Source organism: Sitophilus oryzae, unplaced genomic scaffold, assembly GCF_002938485.1.
Source record: "Sitophilus oryzae breed Bouriz unplaced genomic scaffold, Soryzae_2.0 scaffold_172_pilon_pilon, whole genome shotgun sequence".
In the NCBI taxonomy this organism is placed as follows: domain Eukaryota; kingdom Metazoa; phylum Arthropoda; class Insecta; order Coleoptera; family Curculionidae; genus Sitophilus; species Sitophilus oryzae.
The window spans coordinates 1,987,068-2,007,074 of NW_022146424.1; the positions used below are offsets into that span (position 1 = coordinate 1,987,068).

Sequence of the window (20,007 nt, forward strand, 5' to 3'; positions counted from 1 at the left end):
GGTACTTTGTAAGGAAAAATATTTTTTTACGTGTTATTTAAATGAAAAACTTGGAATGTTCACCGACACCTTTTAAAATTGAGCTAAAAATCCTGCCTTCCGGGGACATTTTTTTCTCGGTTATTAGGTTTATTTGAACCCATAAATTCCATAGGTTAATTTTTTTGGCACATCCTATTGCTCAACAGACAATAATAATATGATTCTTCAAAGATCAAACCACTATTTGACAGATCTCTTGACTAGGACCAAAAAGCAAAGGCATGACTTTAATGTAATAAATTCGAAAATATATTGTGACAAAAATTTTCCTTTTATTGAAAATTTAAGTCAAAATGTTACACGGCTACTCTTATATCGGAGGCGGTGGGAACACCCCTTTTGCTTCTGCACTTGACTAAAAAATGATACCCACCTATATCTTACACTGCATACCAAAGGGCGCCACTTATTTCAAAAAGATGCTGATACTTTACAAAGGATAGTACAAACTGAAATAAGAAAACTTGTACAAGTGTATTAACTGAATGGAAACTAAAATTAGTATAGCTATTAAATATTTTGAGAAACTGGATCAACCAATGAAACAATTCAAATACCCAAAAAAATAAGATTCATTTCTTGTCAGAAATTATTCAGTACCTATTGGCACAGCAGTTATGTACATTAGTAACAAGAAATATGTTTAAGAAACTCTATCTTAAAACTTGTTTAAAATCATATTATATATTTTCAAATATTATTCAAACAATTATAATATAAAAGGAATACTTTTAGAGACGGTCTTGGTTATATTCGAATAATAAATATTTAAATTTAACTTGACTTATTACGAAGATTCATGAACCTTTTTGTTTATATATAGTTAAGGGGAAAAAGATTAAAACCTGTACCCAAGATTGCCCTTACAGGTCAATGATCGTAATGATATAAAAGGTTAACATAAATAGTTGTTAAATCCGAATAATCAATCAATGGTTATTTTAATAATCAAATACCAGTGAAATTTAAGCAATGCTGAAGGCAAATACTTAAAGTGTTAAAAAATATATAAAATGTAACAGAATGTTAAATTTTATAAATTAAGGGTTAAAATAATGCTGAAGGCAAGAACTTAACCGATTAAATGTAAAATGCTAAGAAAAGTTAATTTCTTAACACACTAATGATTATTTAAAATCAAATTAATAGAATTTTAGTTTACTATAAAAAATATACTGACCTTATATACCAAATTATACTAAAAAAGGATCTTCCTAATGATAAAAAAAACATCACAGCATCCAACTCTTCCTCGGAGGGGTGCAGGCTGAAATCTAACCGAGCAGGCTGCTACTGATTACTTCGGTGACTGAACACGTATTGAAGAATCAAAAGCAACTTGAAAATCTGCAAGGAAAACTTGGCGAAAAAACTTCTAGAAACAAGTGTAGAAAAACTTGCAGAAAAACGTCTAGAAAAATGTATAGAAATACTTGAACAAAAATCCAAAGAAAAACCTGAAAAGAAATGCACGGTATAAATTAACCTTACATTTAAAAAACTTGAAAAATTTACGACGGTATTAATTTACCTCATTCTAAAGGCCCACAATCAATAATTTAACATTTCTTCTCAAATAAGGGCTGGACACTTGCCATCGAAAAAACTGGAATCTAAAAGAAAGGCATGTATTTTTTTTTCTACCGAATGGAATGTCGAAGAAAATCTTACCAAAACTATAGATCCTTTAAAATCTAAGCAATCAAAATCTATATGGGACCTTCAACCATCTATAGTATAACAAAATCGCAATTGTAAAAAATGTCTATACCTCTGTGGCGAATTCATCTTTCCAAAAAAATCCTTTATGGGTATTTCGCCACGGCGCGACACTGCAAGAAAATCTACAAAATAAAATAATTATTTTTTGTAAACACTTCTGCGTTAAACCTAAACGGACGCTGCTTGTCAGAAGTTATGTTTACCGTAATACAAATTTGCCTAACAAAGAAAAAAAAATGCTTAACATTTCGGTAAGTTATCTCTTTCCGTCGTCAGAAGCAAAAAATACAAAGAATAAAGAAAAGAACTATTTAAAATATTTAAGTTCAACTATTCGAGAACACTTTTTTAAAACAGATACGTCTACAAGAAACCGTTGACGTTCTGTTAAATTAATATTATTGATTTTAACAGAACGTCAACTGTATTGTATTGTATTCGTAATTATTTAATGTACTGATCTGTTCAAATTTGATCGATGGTAGAATAAGTGGTTTTCCTTCTTCAATTTGAACATCATTGAAATATTTCTTGTTGTTTATTTCGATTTTACATTTCTCTCTCTTATTCAATAATTGTTTTTGGTCACTTCCTGTTTCACCGGAAATGACTACAACTTTTGATTTTTAAATGACATCCTCGGTATTTTTTACTTTATTCAATAGAAAATAACACTCTGAAAATTGTATTTTAAATTTCAATCTAGAATACCATGACTGTGTTAAAAACACTAATTTTTAATCAAGGAGCCTTGGAAAAATAGATTTGATCGTCTAATGTTTTTAGAGTCTCGTCCTGGCCGCTTAAAAGATGATCAAATCGTATTTTTAATCATATCTCAATTTTTTCAAATGGAATGAGGGTGGCTCATTAGCATATTCGGAAAAAGTATTTTTTTACGAAAAATTTGATACCACACACTTGGTATTTCGACTCAATTGTCGTTATGAACCGCATGTTATAATTTCAAATAAACCATATGCGAAAATGTCAAAAGTTGACATATGATATGTCATTATAATGAGAATGTCATTTTCTGTCGAATAAAGTAAAAATATACCGAGGGTGCCATTTAAACATCAAAAGTTGTAATAATTTCCGGTAAAACCGAAAGTGGCAGAAAACAATTGAATATGTCAATCAATCCTAATTTATGTCGTATACTAACATACCAAATCTCGTTGTTTTATCTGAAAAATTAAAAAAGTTATAGGGGTTTGACAGAATCGAATTATGTAAAGTATTTAGTTTGGCAAACAGATCCTACCGACTGCGCCAATTACGTTTGAAGAAAACAAAAGAGTATTTTTAAAAAATAAATTTTAATTTTATTTAATAAAATACAAGGTGTTTCCAGTAAGAGCAAAGACAATGGAATGATTTTTAACAATGAGAAAATGTCTCCTCGGCTTAGTGCAGGTGCTCGTGGAAACTGCAAGGACCGCATCTTCCCATCAGGATTGCCTAATCTTTTTAGCAGGTGTGCAGGAATCCGTGGGCGTAACTTACAATAGCGTTCTATATTCTCTAAACTTTTTAATTTTTGCTTTGTATATTAAAAAATTCACAGATTTTGCAACATGCGCAACCATCATAGGCGTATTGAAAATACCAGACACAAGTCGGCGGTTGTCGACAATCACCTGTTTTTTTACATTTTATATTAACTTGTGGCGTCATTTGGGAGAGCTCAATAGAAATATAAAAGAACTAAATCTTGTTCGTTGGAAAGCAATTTGACATTCGTGACGTCAGCACTCCGGCAGTCTAACGTAAACGTATCATTGATCGCTATTCACAAATATATTCCAGCTACGTATAGTGAAAGTGAACAAGTTTAACGTGCGCAACGTTAAATAATTTTGATATTTGATTTTTATCGTGATGGTTTTGTGTAAAAGTGAAGAATTTAGTGAGGAAAATATTAATGATGGATATGAAGGTGTGCGGATTCGTGATTGGTCACGAACACGGTCACGACACTATGACGAGCTCCTATACCCACGTAGGAGCCCAAAATATGCAAAAAGGGGGTCAGTTTAGCTTAAGTTTAGATTAGGTCTATATTTTTTATTAATGCAAAACCAACTAAAACCTAATTCTAATCTAACCTAAACTCACTTCTTCTTTTGCATATTTCGGGGTATTACCTGGGTATTCCTAGGTTTAACCAATATTCGAACTTAGGTGTAAATTTAAATTTATGGATGGCCCATAAATTTATATTCGCCGTACAAAAAAAAATACTTTTCACCAATTTTCACAATAAAAATTAAAAGTTATAAATCATAATATTTTTTTATAGAAATGAGAGAATAAGGGTGAACGGGGTGCCGCGCCGTTAGACCAAGAAGATACTTGGAATGTAAATGTTAATTTATACTCGAATTGAGTTGCTGTTGTTTGATAATACTTGAATTGAGTTGCTATGTTCTGATAAAAACACGCTTGATTTTTTTTATTTTAGAAATCATACGGGCTATAATAATTAATATGACTATATTAACAATACTTAAATTAAAATTTATTTGAAGGAATGCATTACAATAATTGTAAAACACGTATGTAATAATAACTCGGAATAATATAAATTATTTAAAACTGCTCATCGGCGTTATCGATGTCGGCGTCTTGTCACTTTTATTTAGTCTTGTCAGTATTATTTTATTAGCCGTTTAGGTATAGTTTGATTTCAGATAATGCAGATTTTAATGTGCCATTTATGGTTTTTTTATTGGATTTCTTTTGCATATTTGGTATATTCTATGAAGTGATTTTAAGTGCTCCTGGCCATTTTTCAATTATTAAAATGCCTATTTAAATACATTTAAAATTAATTAATTAGTGTATAATATTTGTATTATGAGTTTGTTTTTTATGAGATGTATTTTTTTCCCATTAAAATAAACATAGCTTACTAAATCACTAGCTAGCCATTTTTAAATACAGGGTGTTAATTAAGTATCTGGCCAAACTTCAGGAGGTGATTCTTTGAGTGTTTTAAGGTAAAAAGTTCATATAAACATGTGTCCGGAAATGTATAATTTTAAAGATACAGGGGTCAAAGTGTTTTCTAATAGACATTTTTTATCCCAAAGATCCGTTGGCCGATTTTGTTGAAATTTCGCCATGTTGTGAACTTTGATAAGTTAGCACTAATTAAATGATAATTATTATTTACAACAATATTCAAAGGATAAATCTTATCCCAATAAATATTTGGCAACGCCTTGGATTCATGTGTTTTTACGCCTGTTGGCGGTGGAAACCATGCAAGCTTTTTCTTTGGCCAAGTTGTTAATTAAAAAAATAATAATCATAAAAAATATAGGTCTTAATTGCCTAAATTTTAGCAAAATGTATCAGCAGATCCGATAAGATCCGAGTTATTATGTTTTGGAACTTAATGATTTAATTAATTATTCCCTTTAATGCATTTTTACATATTCTACGCGCCAAGAAGAAATATTGCATTAGTCTAAATTTATTATTTATGTGATTCCATGCTTTCACGTATAATTTGCCCCTTGCTTCTCATACGGAAAGAGTTAGATTAAAATAGCCAAACTGTACCTAACAACCCATGTGCCTTGACGCATATTCTTTTTTATAATAATACGGGCTTTCTTTATCCGCCGGCCCAGACAAACATCCATATCCATAAAATAGTTGTCCCACCCACACACACACACACACACTGATAAATTAATAAGACCTCATTTCGGCCCTCAAACGTCCTTCGATGAGCAACGCCGGCTAAACTATCGACTTACGTGTTGACAAGTTGATTAGGCAGGTTATTGAACTCGTGTGGCATCGAGCATGTCATTTTTTCAAAGATTGGTCTCATATAAACGCGGCCAGAAGTATTTTCAATACTAAAATATGTTCGAAAAATAAAACCCCTTTTATAAATACAACGACATTGAGACAATCTCTCTATATTCGATAAAATTAGACACGACAAATAAAACGGAAGCACCAATTACATAAATACCGTCTGGCCTCGAACCCTCCAGGCCGGAAAAACGTAAACTACCCCCAAATTAAGTCGTTTTTTCCAGGCCGAACACGTACGCCACTATCCGCAGTTACACAGACGCTCCCCCCATAAAAAAGAAGAGCGCCAGCCAGTGCCTTCTATTAAAAGATCAGCCTACGGGCGAGATTTATGACGTCACGCTAGTTAGATATAACGGATTAATAAATATGTTGTAGAATACATGGAAAACATAATTATTCCTCAGATTTTTGGTTTGTATTTTAAAAATGATATAGTTTACATGAAATATACATAATATACAGTTAATAACTACAACATATATACCTATTTATAGTAATAAATACTTTGGCAAATAAACTATGAACCATACAAATGCAGCAAATGTTTTACAATGTACAAATAATGTATAGGTACATAAGATAATGGGTAAAATGTAAATATATTTTAAATTTTGGGGTTTGAAAATCGATCTAATTTAACAAAAAACATTCAATATCTACTAATAGTGATGTATTATTATTTGCATTCACAAAATTTATATGTATATTTTGCAAGTATCAATGTTCGAAAAATTATATTTACAAATAATACAATATTATCTAAAAAGGCGTCAGCGATGGGTATGAAATGAAGATCGCTGGCATTTTATAAAATAAAATTATTCTAAAATTTTTGATTTTCTTGGGATTTTTAGGTTCGGGAAAAACGCTGATTTAAGTTTTCATTTGGGTTTTCATTATTTTTATTTGGTTTAAAAAAACGTTTCGGCTAACTATAGCCTTCATCAGTGTTGTGTCATATGAGAAAAATAGTGTTGAATATAATCCAAAAAATTACATATACAATATAATTCACACCTCATAATGTTTACTGCAATTAATAAACTAATATAAACTTATCAAAAGATGACCACATATTTTTTAAAATCATTATTCTTAACACTAAAATTATCTACATTCTCTATGGAGTACGCAGTAAACATTATGTGTGTGGTGTGAATATTTTATATGTAATTATTTGGACTATATTCGACACTATTTTTTTCATATGACACAACACTGATGAAGGCTATAATGTTAGCCGAAACGTTTTTTTTTTTAAACCAAATAAAAATAATGAAAAACCAAATGAAAACTTAATCAGCGTTTTTCTGAACCATAGAATCCCAAGAAAATCAAAAATTTAGAATATTTAAAACAAGGTTCAAGAATATCAAATTTTTCCAATATTGTAAAATTCTAGTTATGTGTACAGTTATTAGGGAATGTCATCAATGTTCATTTCCAAGCCAACTAGACGCCGATTTTTTTCGATGATACGGTATAATTCTTACGTAAAATGTAAATAACATTAGACCAATTAAAACAAAGAAATATGAATTTCTTAGTATTTTTAGTAACACCTTTATACTTAAAACTTAATTTTGTATTATGCAAATATACCAATTTTATTGTTATTTTATTCACATTGTATTCAGCCATCACTTAAAATATTTGATATTTATTTGGTATTATAAATAATCAACACTATTCATTAAAAATTACTGAACAAATATATGTTATGCTTGACATACATTATATATTATCAAACAAAAACACATTCTTCTTTTAAACTGTATCAGTCTTGTCTTTAGAAAAATCTTTTTTAAAATTTGAACTCAAAATAATAATCTTTTTCATGATCTTTAATACACATATTCTTTATTTTTCCCTAGATCATAATACCTACTGACATGTTTATCTTACGTGTTTGAATCTATCAAAGCTGCACCAACAACACTTGGAATGGAGATTCCACAATATGAATAAAATAAACATAATTGTCCAGTTTTCATTAATACTATCATGGGAGAATATTATTTTTAAATTTATTAAAGATATTTTCAATAGAATTCTCTTGATTTATAACTCGTACCCATTTTTCTTGCTCTTCCGGACACTTTAGGCTGCCTAGTATAACTATCCTTTCCACCAGGAACACAACAAAGATGAGGCATAGCACAAAAACACACTCCACTTAAGCTTTATTGATGAATTGTTAGAGTCTTAAAAAACACACACAAAAATCACGATGAGTAAAAAATGTATGGGCACTTTTAGGTTAAATCACTTACACAACGTGTAATTTTTCAATTTTTCTATTTTTTTTATGCGAAACCGAGAGTGACCATATATCTGGTAGTAGTTTATGTCACTTAAACACCAAAATAATTAGTTTTTTGCACTACAATAATAAATAATACCAAAAATCATAGAGTTAAAACCAAAAATCAACCGACAAAATATGAAACGGAATCTAACCCAATATCTAAGTATGTACAGCTGATGAAGTAAACAAAAGTCCGCCCCCAGGCTGATCTTTTAAAGAACGGCAGTGCGCCAGCTATCTCTGGCCGGCGTGTGCACGTCGCCAACATGCAGAATGGAAGTTAATCTCAGTTGGCCGGGGCGGACCTGCATGATGGCGCGGCCGCTGATCCGCCATTATGTGCCAGAGGGGAGCTTTGAGATAATACCGCCACGAACTTGCGGCGCCATATCGCTAATTGCGGTTATTAAGATATGTTAAATCTGTGGCAGTAACGGTCGCAGATGCTTTACATTAAAATAAGTGTGTCTGGTCCAGGTTCTACTATGGTAGAGCAATTTTTTGTTTCTCTTTTCGTGAATCTTGTTGCGATTTATTTCTCTCGTTCATTTTATACAAGAAAATTAGGTAGGTACTTTATATTTTTCTTTTTAAAACTTTGTTTGTTGATCAAGAATACACTAACCACTACGAAAAGTGGGTTTCTTAAAATGTAGTTTAAAATTAAATATACAGGGTGAGTCTTAAATAAGTGCAAATATTTTTAAGGGTAGTATATTTCGACCCCAGAAATCTTGAACTTTGAGGTTTTTTCGCAAAAAAAAATTGAATATTTAGAATTTTTGGAAAAAATTTCAGATTTTTTTTTAGTTTTTAGTTAAAAAACATAATTTCTTGATAATATGGCAACAGAAGTAGTAGATTAAATTTACAAGAAAGAAGGGTTTCAAAATTTAAGCAAAAAATTATTTCTTTTTTTGGACATTTTCAAAGTAAAATAACTCGATTATTTTGGTCTTATTTGAAAAACGGTAAAGAGAAAATATGTTTCTTTTTCTCCCTGAAAATATTTGCACTTATTTAACACTCACCCTGTATAAAGTTCGGCAATAGTCCGTCGGGCATCTGTAAGCTCCTAGAATAAAAAAAAACTTGGGAATATTGATTAAGTGCATATCTCAAGTATGTGCTAGGATTCATATCAGGAAAATATTTTAATTTCTACAAGGTGGCTCAAAAAAGGGTGACACAACTCAAAAACAAACCGATCCACTCAATCTATTTTTTTAATGGAACACTCCGTATATTATTGCATTTTTTGCTTCCTTTCAGATCGCTTTACATAATCCTAAGGTATGATTAAATATGTTTCAGCCTTTTTAAAAAATATTAAAAATACAAGCACCAGTAGGTACTGAAATTAAAACTATATTAGGTATTTATTTTAGATGGTCTCTACTTAGGTTAGGTTAGGTTAGGTTGCTGGGGTTTGGGATCATATTTGATCCCTCACTCGGAGGCCTTGGGCCCATTGCGATACACCTGTATTGTTTTACCAAACATTCCTCTCATTCTTTCTTTGCGTTAAAGCACTTCCAGCTCTTTGCAAAGTTCCCGATGTCGCTGATGTTGGCTTCTGCTGCTTCTTCTAGTCCCTCCAAAATACCTTACCCTAAAGTTTTAAAGCGTCGGTATTCCAGTGCCGGACAGTGGCACCGCAGGTGCTCTATAGTTTCTTCTTCCTCTCCTCGTTCTCTGCAGTCGTCGTCGGAAACTTTCAATCTTACGAGGTTTACCCCCGTGGGACAGTTTCCAGTGACGACACCTACAATTATGCGTACTAGGTCCTTTTTGTGCTCTAGTAGTTGTTTTGTCTTTTTGTTATCTACCACTGGCCATAGTCTTCGAGCTGTAGAGCAGTCCTCACGGTGTTGCCACGTCTCTTGCTGCTTGGCTTTGATGGCAGTTCCTATAGCCTCCTTCAGCATGTTGCTTGTCACAAGTGGTGGATCATCTGCCACGGCCTCTCCCCTGGCCCCGTCTTTGGCGAGTCTGTCTGCTTCCTGATTGCCCACCACATTGCTGTGGCCTAGCACCCAGCACAGAGTAGCCTCGCCTTGACGCAGCCAGGACAGTGCTTCTCGGCATTCCATCACAGTTTTCGATCTCACTGATTGCATGGTGATGCTTCTTAAAGCGACCAAGCTGTCAGAGTATATCACTATATCCCCTATTGGTCTACCAGCAATTTTCTCTCGTATACATCTAGCCGCTTCCTTAATGGCGTAAACCTCGGCTTGTAGAACATTAGAGCCATCCGATAGCCTCAAAGATCGTCGAATGTCTAGTTTCTCTGAGAAGATGCCTATACCTGTGCCCCCTGAATTTGCGGAAGCATCTGTGTAGACTGCTATCTCTTGAGTGTTCATTACTCGGTTGCTTTTCCATTCTTCTCTTGTCGGGATGCGAATCCTTATCTTTTCTCCAAAATCATGTTTGGTGAGCATATAGTCCGTTTTCTGCTCTATCAGATGTGGACTCGTGTTCACCATGATTTTCCCTATCACTGGCAATATCCTCGAATGACCGTAGTTGGTCTGGTTCCACAGATTGGATTTCTTTAATCTTAGGGCACCCTTAGCGGCCAGATCCTTCACGAGCCAGTCAATTGATTGCAAGTCCAGAATTGCTTCTAGCGCAGCTTGCGCTGTGTTGTTCCTTGCTCCAGTTGTACCTAGAGCTGCTAATCGCTGTACTTTTGTGAGACTTTTTCTATTAGTCTCTTTAAGTACCGCTTCCCACCATACTAGTGCTCCATAAGTGATGATTGGTCTAACTATAGCAGATGGTCTCTACTCTACTTACTTTACTTTTAATATTGTAATCTTAAATTATACAAGATGTTCAAAATCCCACGCCAAACTTTCTAAAATACACCTTTTTTTTTTTAATTGAACGCCCGGTATATTATTCTTTAATAAGGTGGAGAATTAAAAAATAAAAAATTTTTATATTTAGAGCATTTCGAAAATGTTTAATGGAATTGCAGATATTCCCGGTTTTATATTTCAATACCAATTTATCCAACTTAAAAAGAAGTATACCCACAATCCATTTTATTTTAGGTGGCGAAAATCCTCACTACACCGATTATGATAGTCCAGGATCCAATCCAGGGGGTAAAACTGGAACTAAACAAGAAATCCAGAATGCTGTTAATATACTCAACAGCGTACTTCTTCGAAAATCAGTCATATCCAAATTGAGCCGGTACGACTTGCTATTAGGAGTCGTCAAGGCTGAAGCGTACTTTGCCTTCAACGGAGAAGACGTTCAGGTGAGTAAAATTAGTGAAATATAGTTCAGGAATAAAAAACAAACATTTCCTAGTATGCTTAGCAAGAATATAGCATAAAATTTTATATATTATTTCTACAAACGTCAAAAAATGACAAGGTTTGCGAATTGATAACAATGTGCGAAGTGACACTTTTTTTCATTTTTTTACGTTACAATGACACGGTGCGCGAAGTAATGCGCGAAATACCTATTTCGCACACTGCATGTAAATTATATGGGATTTTGGAATTTTCATTTTTGGAATCTAAACCATAACTAATTAGTTATTTCGAAATATTCAAGAATAAACAAATAACAAATATCAAACTTAACACTAACGCATATTCTAGTCATTATTTACAATATTAACATTAATAGTACAACCAGTATACGAACCAATATTTAATTCCAAACTAGATAGTTTTGATTTTGCTTGAGATATGGGGGTTTTTTGGACTTGAGACACTATCCAATTTGATATGGAAGTACTTGATCCCGGTATTTGACACTCTAAAATTTTATTCGATATTATTTGAATTTTATTGTTGATCCTCGACGTATCCCTCGGCCACTGTCGAAGATTTCCATCCTCCGTGGCGCTCCAAACTAAATATATCACCCCTGCATTAGCAAGGAGTGTGGCTGAAGTTCTCCGGAAACAATGCCCAGTGTAGGCCTCATAATCTGGCAGTTTCAAGTGTTTTGCTATCATGCTAGGCATCTTGCCAATAGAATTTATGGCGACCACTTGGTCAACACATCTTTTATTTTAATATTTTAAAAACAATCTGCCACTGGTAGCATTTCTTGGACGAAGGGCTGCGTATTTTCGGTATATCTCAATATAATTCAAATTTGACAATGTAAAGACTCGGTCGGTTTGTTTTTGTATCGGGTACTTTAACAATCAAAATTGAATCTTTATCTTTTATTTTATCGACCATCATTTTAGTAAGTTCCTCACGGCGGCAAGCACCAGAAATACCAAGTATTAAAACGACCTAAAAGGAAATCGATGACGATGTTCGGTAATAAAAAAACATGCATTCCAAACTCACGCATTTTTTTCGAAGCAATAATATAATAATAATAATTTTTACGAAAAAAAAACAGGAGGAAGGGTATAAATATCTCGGTTTTCACCAATCACTGGGTATCAGCCAAAAGGATACCAAGGAACAGTTTAAGAACGAACTGATAAGACGTGTCAGAATCATACTGGCATCTAAACTCACATCAAAGAATTTATTTACGGTACTAAACACCTGGGCTATACCTAGTATTGTGTACTCATTTGGTGTTTTGAAATGGACCCCAACAGACCTGAGGGGTATTGACACAAAAATCAGGACTCTGTTAACAAAATATCGATACCACCTCCCAAAGTCCAGTGTGAACCGCGTATATATACCAAGGTCAAGAGGCGGAAGAGGCCTTCTAAATGTAGAAAATTGCCACAATACACAAGTTCAGAAACTGACGAACTACTTCTTGAGTAACAACTTACCGCTTCACCGTACCCTCCGAGATATTGACCAAAACTATTCCCCTCTTGACTTGATGAACTCCAACAGCACAACTCTACGAAATTGGACGGAAATGGACGAAGAGTGGGCCAGTAAAACTCTCTATGGCAGGTATAGAGCAAATTTAAAAAATACCACAATTAGTATGCTGGATTCAAATACTTACCTAAAAGCGGGTTACCTGTTCCCAGAAATCGAAGGAAGTATACTGGCAATACAAGATCAAGTTGTCCCGACACTGAACTATAGGAAATATGTCTTGAAGGAGAGAGTTGAAAGTGATCTGTGTAGGAAATGCAAGCGTACAGCTGAGAGCATCCAACATATAACAGCAGGGTGTTCTATTTTAGCTCCAAGGCAGTATCTGGCACGCCATGATAAAATGGGAAAAATATACCATCAAGCTATAGCACTGGGAAGTGGGCTAATGGAGGAAGGAATAGAATGGTACGGGTATAACCCAAAGGATATTCTGGAGAATGCTGAATATAAATTATACTGGAACGTCACAATTATTACAGACCGATCTGTCCAGCATAATCGCCCTGATATGGTGCTTTTTAAGAAGAAAGAGGAGGAAGCCACAATAATAGATTTTATAACACCATTAGACCAAAACGTCCAAAAAGCATACCTAGAACAGAAACAAAAATACGAAGAACTGGCATATGAACTTAGACAGTTATACAAATTAAAACAAACAAAAATCTTACCTCTAGTGATATCCGTCAATGGCTTAATACATCAGCAAACTGTGCGACATACTAAAGATTTGGGACTATCGCCAAATGTTTTATCCGTCGCTCAAAAAGCTGTAATTCTGGGAACTGCACGCATAGTCAGATCGTTCCTTTACGCGAACTAAAGACTGCCTTGGTTAATAACCCGGCTATCTCTCCAAGAACCCTGAAAGGCGATTTTAAAAAAAAAATTACGGATATCCCGATTTTAATGTTTGTAGAAAAAATGTTGTTTGCAACTCGTGCGCGGACTACTTTGGTGATCTCGACTAATTTTCGAACTAGGCTACGCCTCTTTAAAAAATTCAGGTATCGATCACCAAAGTAGCACTTTGCGCACTAGATACAAAAATTACTATTATCTATTAAGGTATCTCCTTAAACTGACATTGTTTTTAGTTTTAAAAAATAACACAAAGTTTCGGACAAATGTATCTCTGTCCACTGATCTAAATCATAAAATGATGGCTTATATACAAGATCAGACTAAAGAGCTGTATAAAATTGTTGTTTTATTTTGTAAACATTTTTAAATGAACCCAAAACACCTGATTCTATTGTTTTTTTCACTGCGCTTTAATAGTTTGTAATGTAACTGAAATTGGTTTCATTGTACGGCAAAATAAAAACAACACCACACTATAGTAATTGTTTAAAAATGACCGCTTTTTACAGAGGAAGCTCGAATAATAATCCAAAATTCAATTAATGGAAAACGAGCTGGCTACACGGTCGCCATTCTATTATTTGTTCAGACTATACCATCCGCAAATTGTTTATGTTGCCTAAAAACAAAATGGTTTTATTATACGCTCTACAAAAAATTAATGGAAATTACGAAATACGATCCTCTCGGGAGTTGCATCATTGTATTAAACTTTAACAAATTAATGAGATTTTTTTTATTTTAGAGGCTCTCTTAATTATTGTATAATAAAAGAATGAAATCTAAAATTATTGAAATAGTTAGCTAATATTATTTTGTTCATTTGGTTGTCAATTTTCTTCTTCAGCTTGCTTCCATCCAGTGTTGGATATTTGACTCTTCTTGGTTTTTCCTTTCTATGCAATCTCTAGCCAAATTCATCCATTATCTTCCTGTCACTGTTCTAACGGCATTGACCCATCTCTCGTTTGGTCGGTCCACCAAAGATTTGGTCGGCCCACCAACCATTTTAGATGCATATGAGAACGTCAAAATGAATAAATGTAAAGATAATATGAACGGAGACAATGGCCCAATTCCTTCCAGTTCTTTGTTCCTACTGCTCTAGTTTCGGTAATAAATTGTTACGCTCGGTTGGTCCTGACTCGCTTGGCTAGTTTCTGTCACGCTTACTCGGAGCCAACTGATCGAACATATAAACGCTCAATTTGTAAATATTATTTTAGTTTTAATCATCTGCTGATGATGCTAACATGGTTAGCGAAACGCGCGTCCAGTGCAAAAGTAGAAGTGTATTGTTGTATTGTGGTGATTTGTTTTGCTTGTTGTAGTTTGTCCAAAGGTTTCAACCCACAACGTAATGTTACTGAAATATTTTAATAATAGCCAAGGCTAAAATTGTTTGTGCGTCTTTTTTTTAGTCGGATTGTTCATCTATATTATGCCGCAACCGCACATGCGGCATTTAGCGAACTCCGAGCGCTCGTCAACTACCGGGCGCTCGTGATGGGACTTAGCCTTTCCATCCACACATGCGGGCTCTGATAGCAACAACATAGTCGCTTGTTCTCGTCGCCGAACTCCGACTTCTCCATCCACACACATAGAAAATCGGCGAAGCCCTGGGGTGCAACTTTGTTCATGTTTCAAAGCGATAGCAAAGTAATTTGTAGCTTTATGCACTATGTTCAGTAGCAACATCGATTCGTAGCGATATTCTGATTTTTCGCTTTGTGGCGAGGCGACAGTCTAGACACGTGTGCATGAGTGTGATAGTGATACCATATTTCGCAGCATTTGAGCGACAATAGTTTTGCAATGTACATAGTACCGATCTGGTTTCGACATCACTTCTAAACGATCGGTTTCTAACTTGAACAAAGTTGCACCCCTGATCGATGAATTGAAGGTGCGATTTTTAAATTAATAATTGTTGGCAACCATGGACATATTCGGCGCCGTGCTGACTAAGTGAAATATAAGTTTCCCGCTGGAGATTTAGTTGGCAGCTCTGCTGTAAAAAATGTCAAGTTACTGCATTTATTTATTTATTTCCTGACATTGACATTCATTTTAATCATTTAGTTGTTTATTATGAGTTTTTGGTTTAAATAAATAGTGTTGTGATACTTTAAGCTTAAAAATGTTTACTAGCAGACCTTGCAGTCGAACATTGTACTTTTTAGAACCTCTATTAGTGCGAAGTGTACAAGATAGCTTAGTAGCCGTAAAAAACTAATCGCATCTTTATTAGAATATGTTGAAAGAGAAAGCGGTAATAATGGCTCTTTATGTCCCTTAAGTGCTGTTAAGAAGGTGAGTTTTGTGGATGTAAATAATAACTGTTTATATATTTACAATTAATTTATTTTTGGTAAAGGTAGTTTGCTTCTGGGGTACACAAAATGCTCATGTGGCGATCTCATCAACTCGAAGTATAAGAGTCATCGACTGGTTTACACCGATGGCTCGAAAACTGATATGCACACTGGAGCGGCTTTTCATACGTTTGATAAAGAAATTATTATAGTATTTCTCACTAAGTCCCATAACGGGAATATTCTCAGCAGCGCTTTTTGCAATATTTAAGGCCATTCAACATATATTGACCTCCAGGTATCAGAGATGGGTCGTGGCTACCGATTCATTGAGTTCCATTTCAAGTATCTCCTCTTTCTACTCCAACCATCCACTAGTTAGAGCGATCAAAATGCTTCTACAGAAGACCAATATCAACCTCCGAGCCACATAGGAATTCCTGGCAATGACAGAGCTGACTACTTGGCTGCAAAAACTCCCAGCCCTCATAAAACCAACCTTGTTTTCTCCGTGCAAGATCTAAAGAATTGTGACAAACATATGATCGATAATATAATCCAACTAGAATGGGACTTAGACATGAATGATAATAAGCTACATGAAATCAACTATTTTGAAAATAATGTAGTTAACTTACCTAGAAGAGATTTCGTTGTGCTCACTAGAATTCGTTTAGGACACACGAAACTTACCCATGAACACCTCCTTAAAGGACAGAATCAGCCCATTTGTGAAACATGTAATCTTCCAATATCTGTCAAACACATTATCTTTGAATGCCCAAAGAACGCGTTAAAATGAAGACAATATGGTATCGTGGATAACCCCTTTCCTACCAAAATAACAAGGCTATGTTGGATTATATAAAGGATATCGACATATATAAAAATATATAAATAATGGGATAAAGTGACGCTAAAAGACTCTACAGTCGATGCGTCTTTAACACATATCTCTCTCTCTCTCTCTCTCTCTAAACTTATCGACGGTTATGTTCAAGTTATTTATTATGTATGTTAAACTTAGCAAAAACTCTTTTACATATTAGGTAAGTAAATCTAATATAAGCCACCCCGTTGTTACACGTAAACGAAGTTTAGCAGAAAGCTAATTTGAAAATCCGCGTCCTAATATATTTATCATTGCGAGATGCATGCAAACATACACAAACATGCTACGGCGAAGTAATTAATGCCGGGCGCTATGTATAGCGGCTAAATTTGGTTGCATTAAAGTAAACGAATATCTGTTTCAGCCCGTGGCCTTTGTTGACAATTACACGCGCTGGAATTGGAATTCCAGCCTATACCTAGGCCGCGGTGCGTTAAATGCGACACGACATAACAAACAAATTTGATTGAATGAAATTGCTCCTTTATCCGAACCTGTTTGCAAACGGTTTGGTCTAGACTTTAATTAAAACTAAGGATAATCGTGGAAAAGAACTCGGTTTTAAAATTACCAAGAAAGCAGCCTCAAAGGTGTATTTTAAAATGCTTTGATTATTTTTGATTTTAATCCCTGTAAGATAAAATAAAAGATCCATCTATTAAGATAGATATGATTCTTTAAGCAGCAAAATTTTGGGTCACAGCGCCCCTACGTGTTCTTAGTCGAAACTACGTTTAACACAGCGCCTTTGCCTTTTCTACTCTAAATGACTTAGAAAAAGACTAAGGTGGGACCATGATATTAGGAAATTAGCATGGATAACTTGGGCCCGCATAGCCAACAATAGACAATGATAATGGGCCCAACTTCAAAGAGAGTATGTGAGGAAGGCATAATTGGAAATAGTTGAGTAAGCTGAAAATGATGATGATGTTTATGATACCAAATATAACAATCACATATAATAACAATAGCTCCCGTATAGAGCGTTTAACGCTTTGGGAATAGCAAGGTACAGCTTGCCATGGTAGAGCCGTTCGGTATACAAGGAAGGTAATGTGGCTAGCACTACGCTTTAACCGCCTATTATTACCTCAGGATTGTGAATCCCAAGTACTCATTTAAGGCTGAGTCGACCTAGGTACCCAAACTATTTTTATTTTAATTAAAATAGTCGGCTGATGAAATGCCAGGTGTAGATTCGAACCCACTACCTTGAGATTGGTAGACGAGAGCCTGTACCTCTACGCCACCGGGCACCATAAACATGTTTGATGTTGTTGTATGTAACTTGATTATTAATATATAACAATCATAACTTTAAAAATAACCGAGAAATTAGGAAAAACTTCCAAAAATTTTTAAATTCGTGTGTTTTTCAAAACTATGTTGTGTGGCTTAATATAATTTGCTGCTGGGGTACAGATATTCGTATTCATCAATTTATACATCAATTATATTTCATTATTAGGTATCACGACCACATAACTCTCTTAAATATGTTCCTGTTTGGCCGGTTATGTTCAATTTATTTATTACGTATGTTAAACTTACCAAAAACTCTTACATACTGGGTGAGTAAATCTAATATAAACCATCCCGTTGTAATAACCGCAAACGAAATTTAGCAGAAAGCTAATTTGAAAATCCGCATCCTAATATATTTATCGTTGCGAGATGCAAACATGTACAAACATGCTACGGCGAAGTAATTAATGCTTGGCTCTATGTATAGCGGCTAAATTTGGTTGCATTAAAGTAAACGAATATCTGTTCCTTTGGTGACAATTACCAGCGCTCGAATTGGAATTCCAGCCTATATCTAGGCCGCAGTGCGTTAAATGCGACACGGCATAACAAACAAATTTGATTGAATGAAATTGCTCCTTTATGCGAACCTGTTTGCAAACAGTTTGTCCTAGATTTTCATCAAAACGAAGGAAAAACAGTTTCAAAATTATCCAGAAAAAAGCCTGGAAGTCATCTTTTTTTAAATGTTTTGATTGTTTTTGATTTTAGTCCCTGTAATGCCGGGTCCAGACCAAGGCGACAAAAAGTAAACACGATTTTGAGACAAAACCAAGACAAACTTGCCACAAAAAATGGTGAATTCTGACAAGACAAACTTGAGACAAAATGTCTACACCGCAAGGACAAAAAATGAGTTTTATTAAACATGTGTGATTTCCAGTTGTGGTTTCCTACTGTTGGCAGCACACGCCATCCACACTACGCCGACAACTTGTCGTAAAATATACTAGCAAAACATAGACACTTTGATCTTTACCGACTCGAGACGGGACATTGAAAAGTCTCCAAATTTTGAAACAAGACAAAAATGTCGCAGAAATGTATTGGATTTGTCGCAATTTTGTCGTAAAACATGAATGTTTCTGTCTTGTCGTGGTTTTGTCTGCTTGATCTGTACCCGGCATAAGATAAAAGAAAATATCCATCTATTAAGATAGATATGAAACTTTAAGCAGTAAAATTTTGGGTCAAAGCGCCCCTCCTTGTTCTTAGTCAAAAATCAAAGTAATTTAATAAAACATAAAAGTGTAAAAACATAAAAATCTTACAGTTTATTAAAAGTAAATTTTATCTACGCTTTAAGCTAGTAATTAAATCAGAATAATTGTGATAAAACTTACATAAGAATTGTTAACAGAAATATATACAGTGTGTACATAAAGTATGGAATAAATTCATTTTCTCAAACTGGGATTTTAGTAAAAAAAATGCTCGAACACGTCGATCTATTTTTAAAAGGGGCACATTATACGCATATTACCTTGCCTCTAGCTTCACCCCCCGAGCGGGGGTGAGTGGCACCCCTAGTTTTTGTAATGGGAAGAGGGATCGAGTGATACCTTATTTTAAAGGTCTCTTTCTCCAGATTACAGCCCTAGAGTCTGAAGTTGCTAGTGACATCTTTGTTACCATGACAGCTTGTCAAAATTCCTAATTATATTAGTTTTGTCAAGCTGCCATATTAAGAGAAATTGCGGTAGCAACTTCAAACCTTGTTTATGATATAAGTAGGCATATTACCATATTACTTTGTCTCTAGCTTCACCCACCGAGCGTGGGTGAGTGACACCCCTAGTTTTTGTAATGGGAAAGGGGGTCGAGTGATACCTTATTTTAAAGGTCTCTCGCTAGAGATTATAT

The 20,007-nt window shown here is 34.4% G+C and overlaps 1 protein-coding gene across 1 annotated transcript in view; it reads left to right on the forward strand.

Annotated features, from left to right (window-relative positions):
- The window catches only part of LOC115881551 (neuroligin-1), a 198,924-nt gene that overhangs the window by 96,729 nt on the left and 82,188 nt on the right, over nucleotides 1-20,007 (forward strand). The window contains exon 5 of the mRNA XM_030899090.1: nucleotides 10,981-11,192. Within this exon, the coding sequence (XP_030754950.1) occupies nucleotides 10,981-11,192 (212 nt within the window). The remainder of the gene's footprint in view (nucleotides 1-10,980; nucleotides 11,193-20,007) is intronic.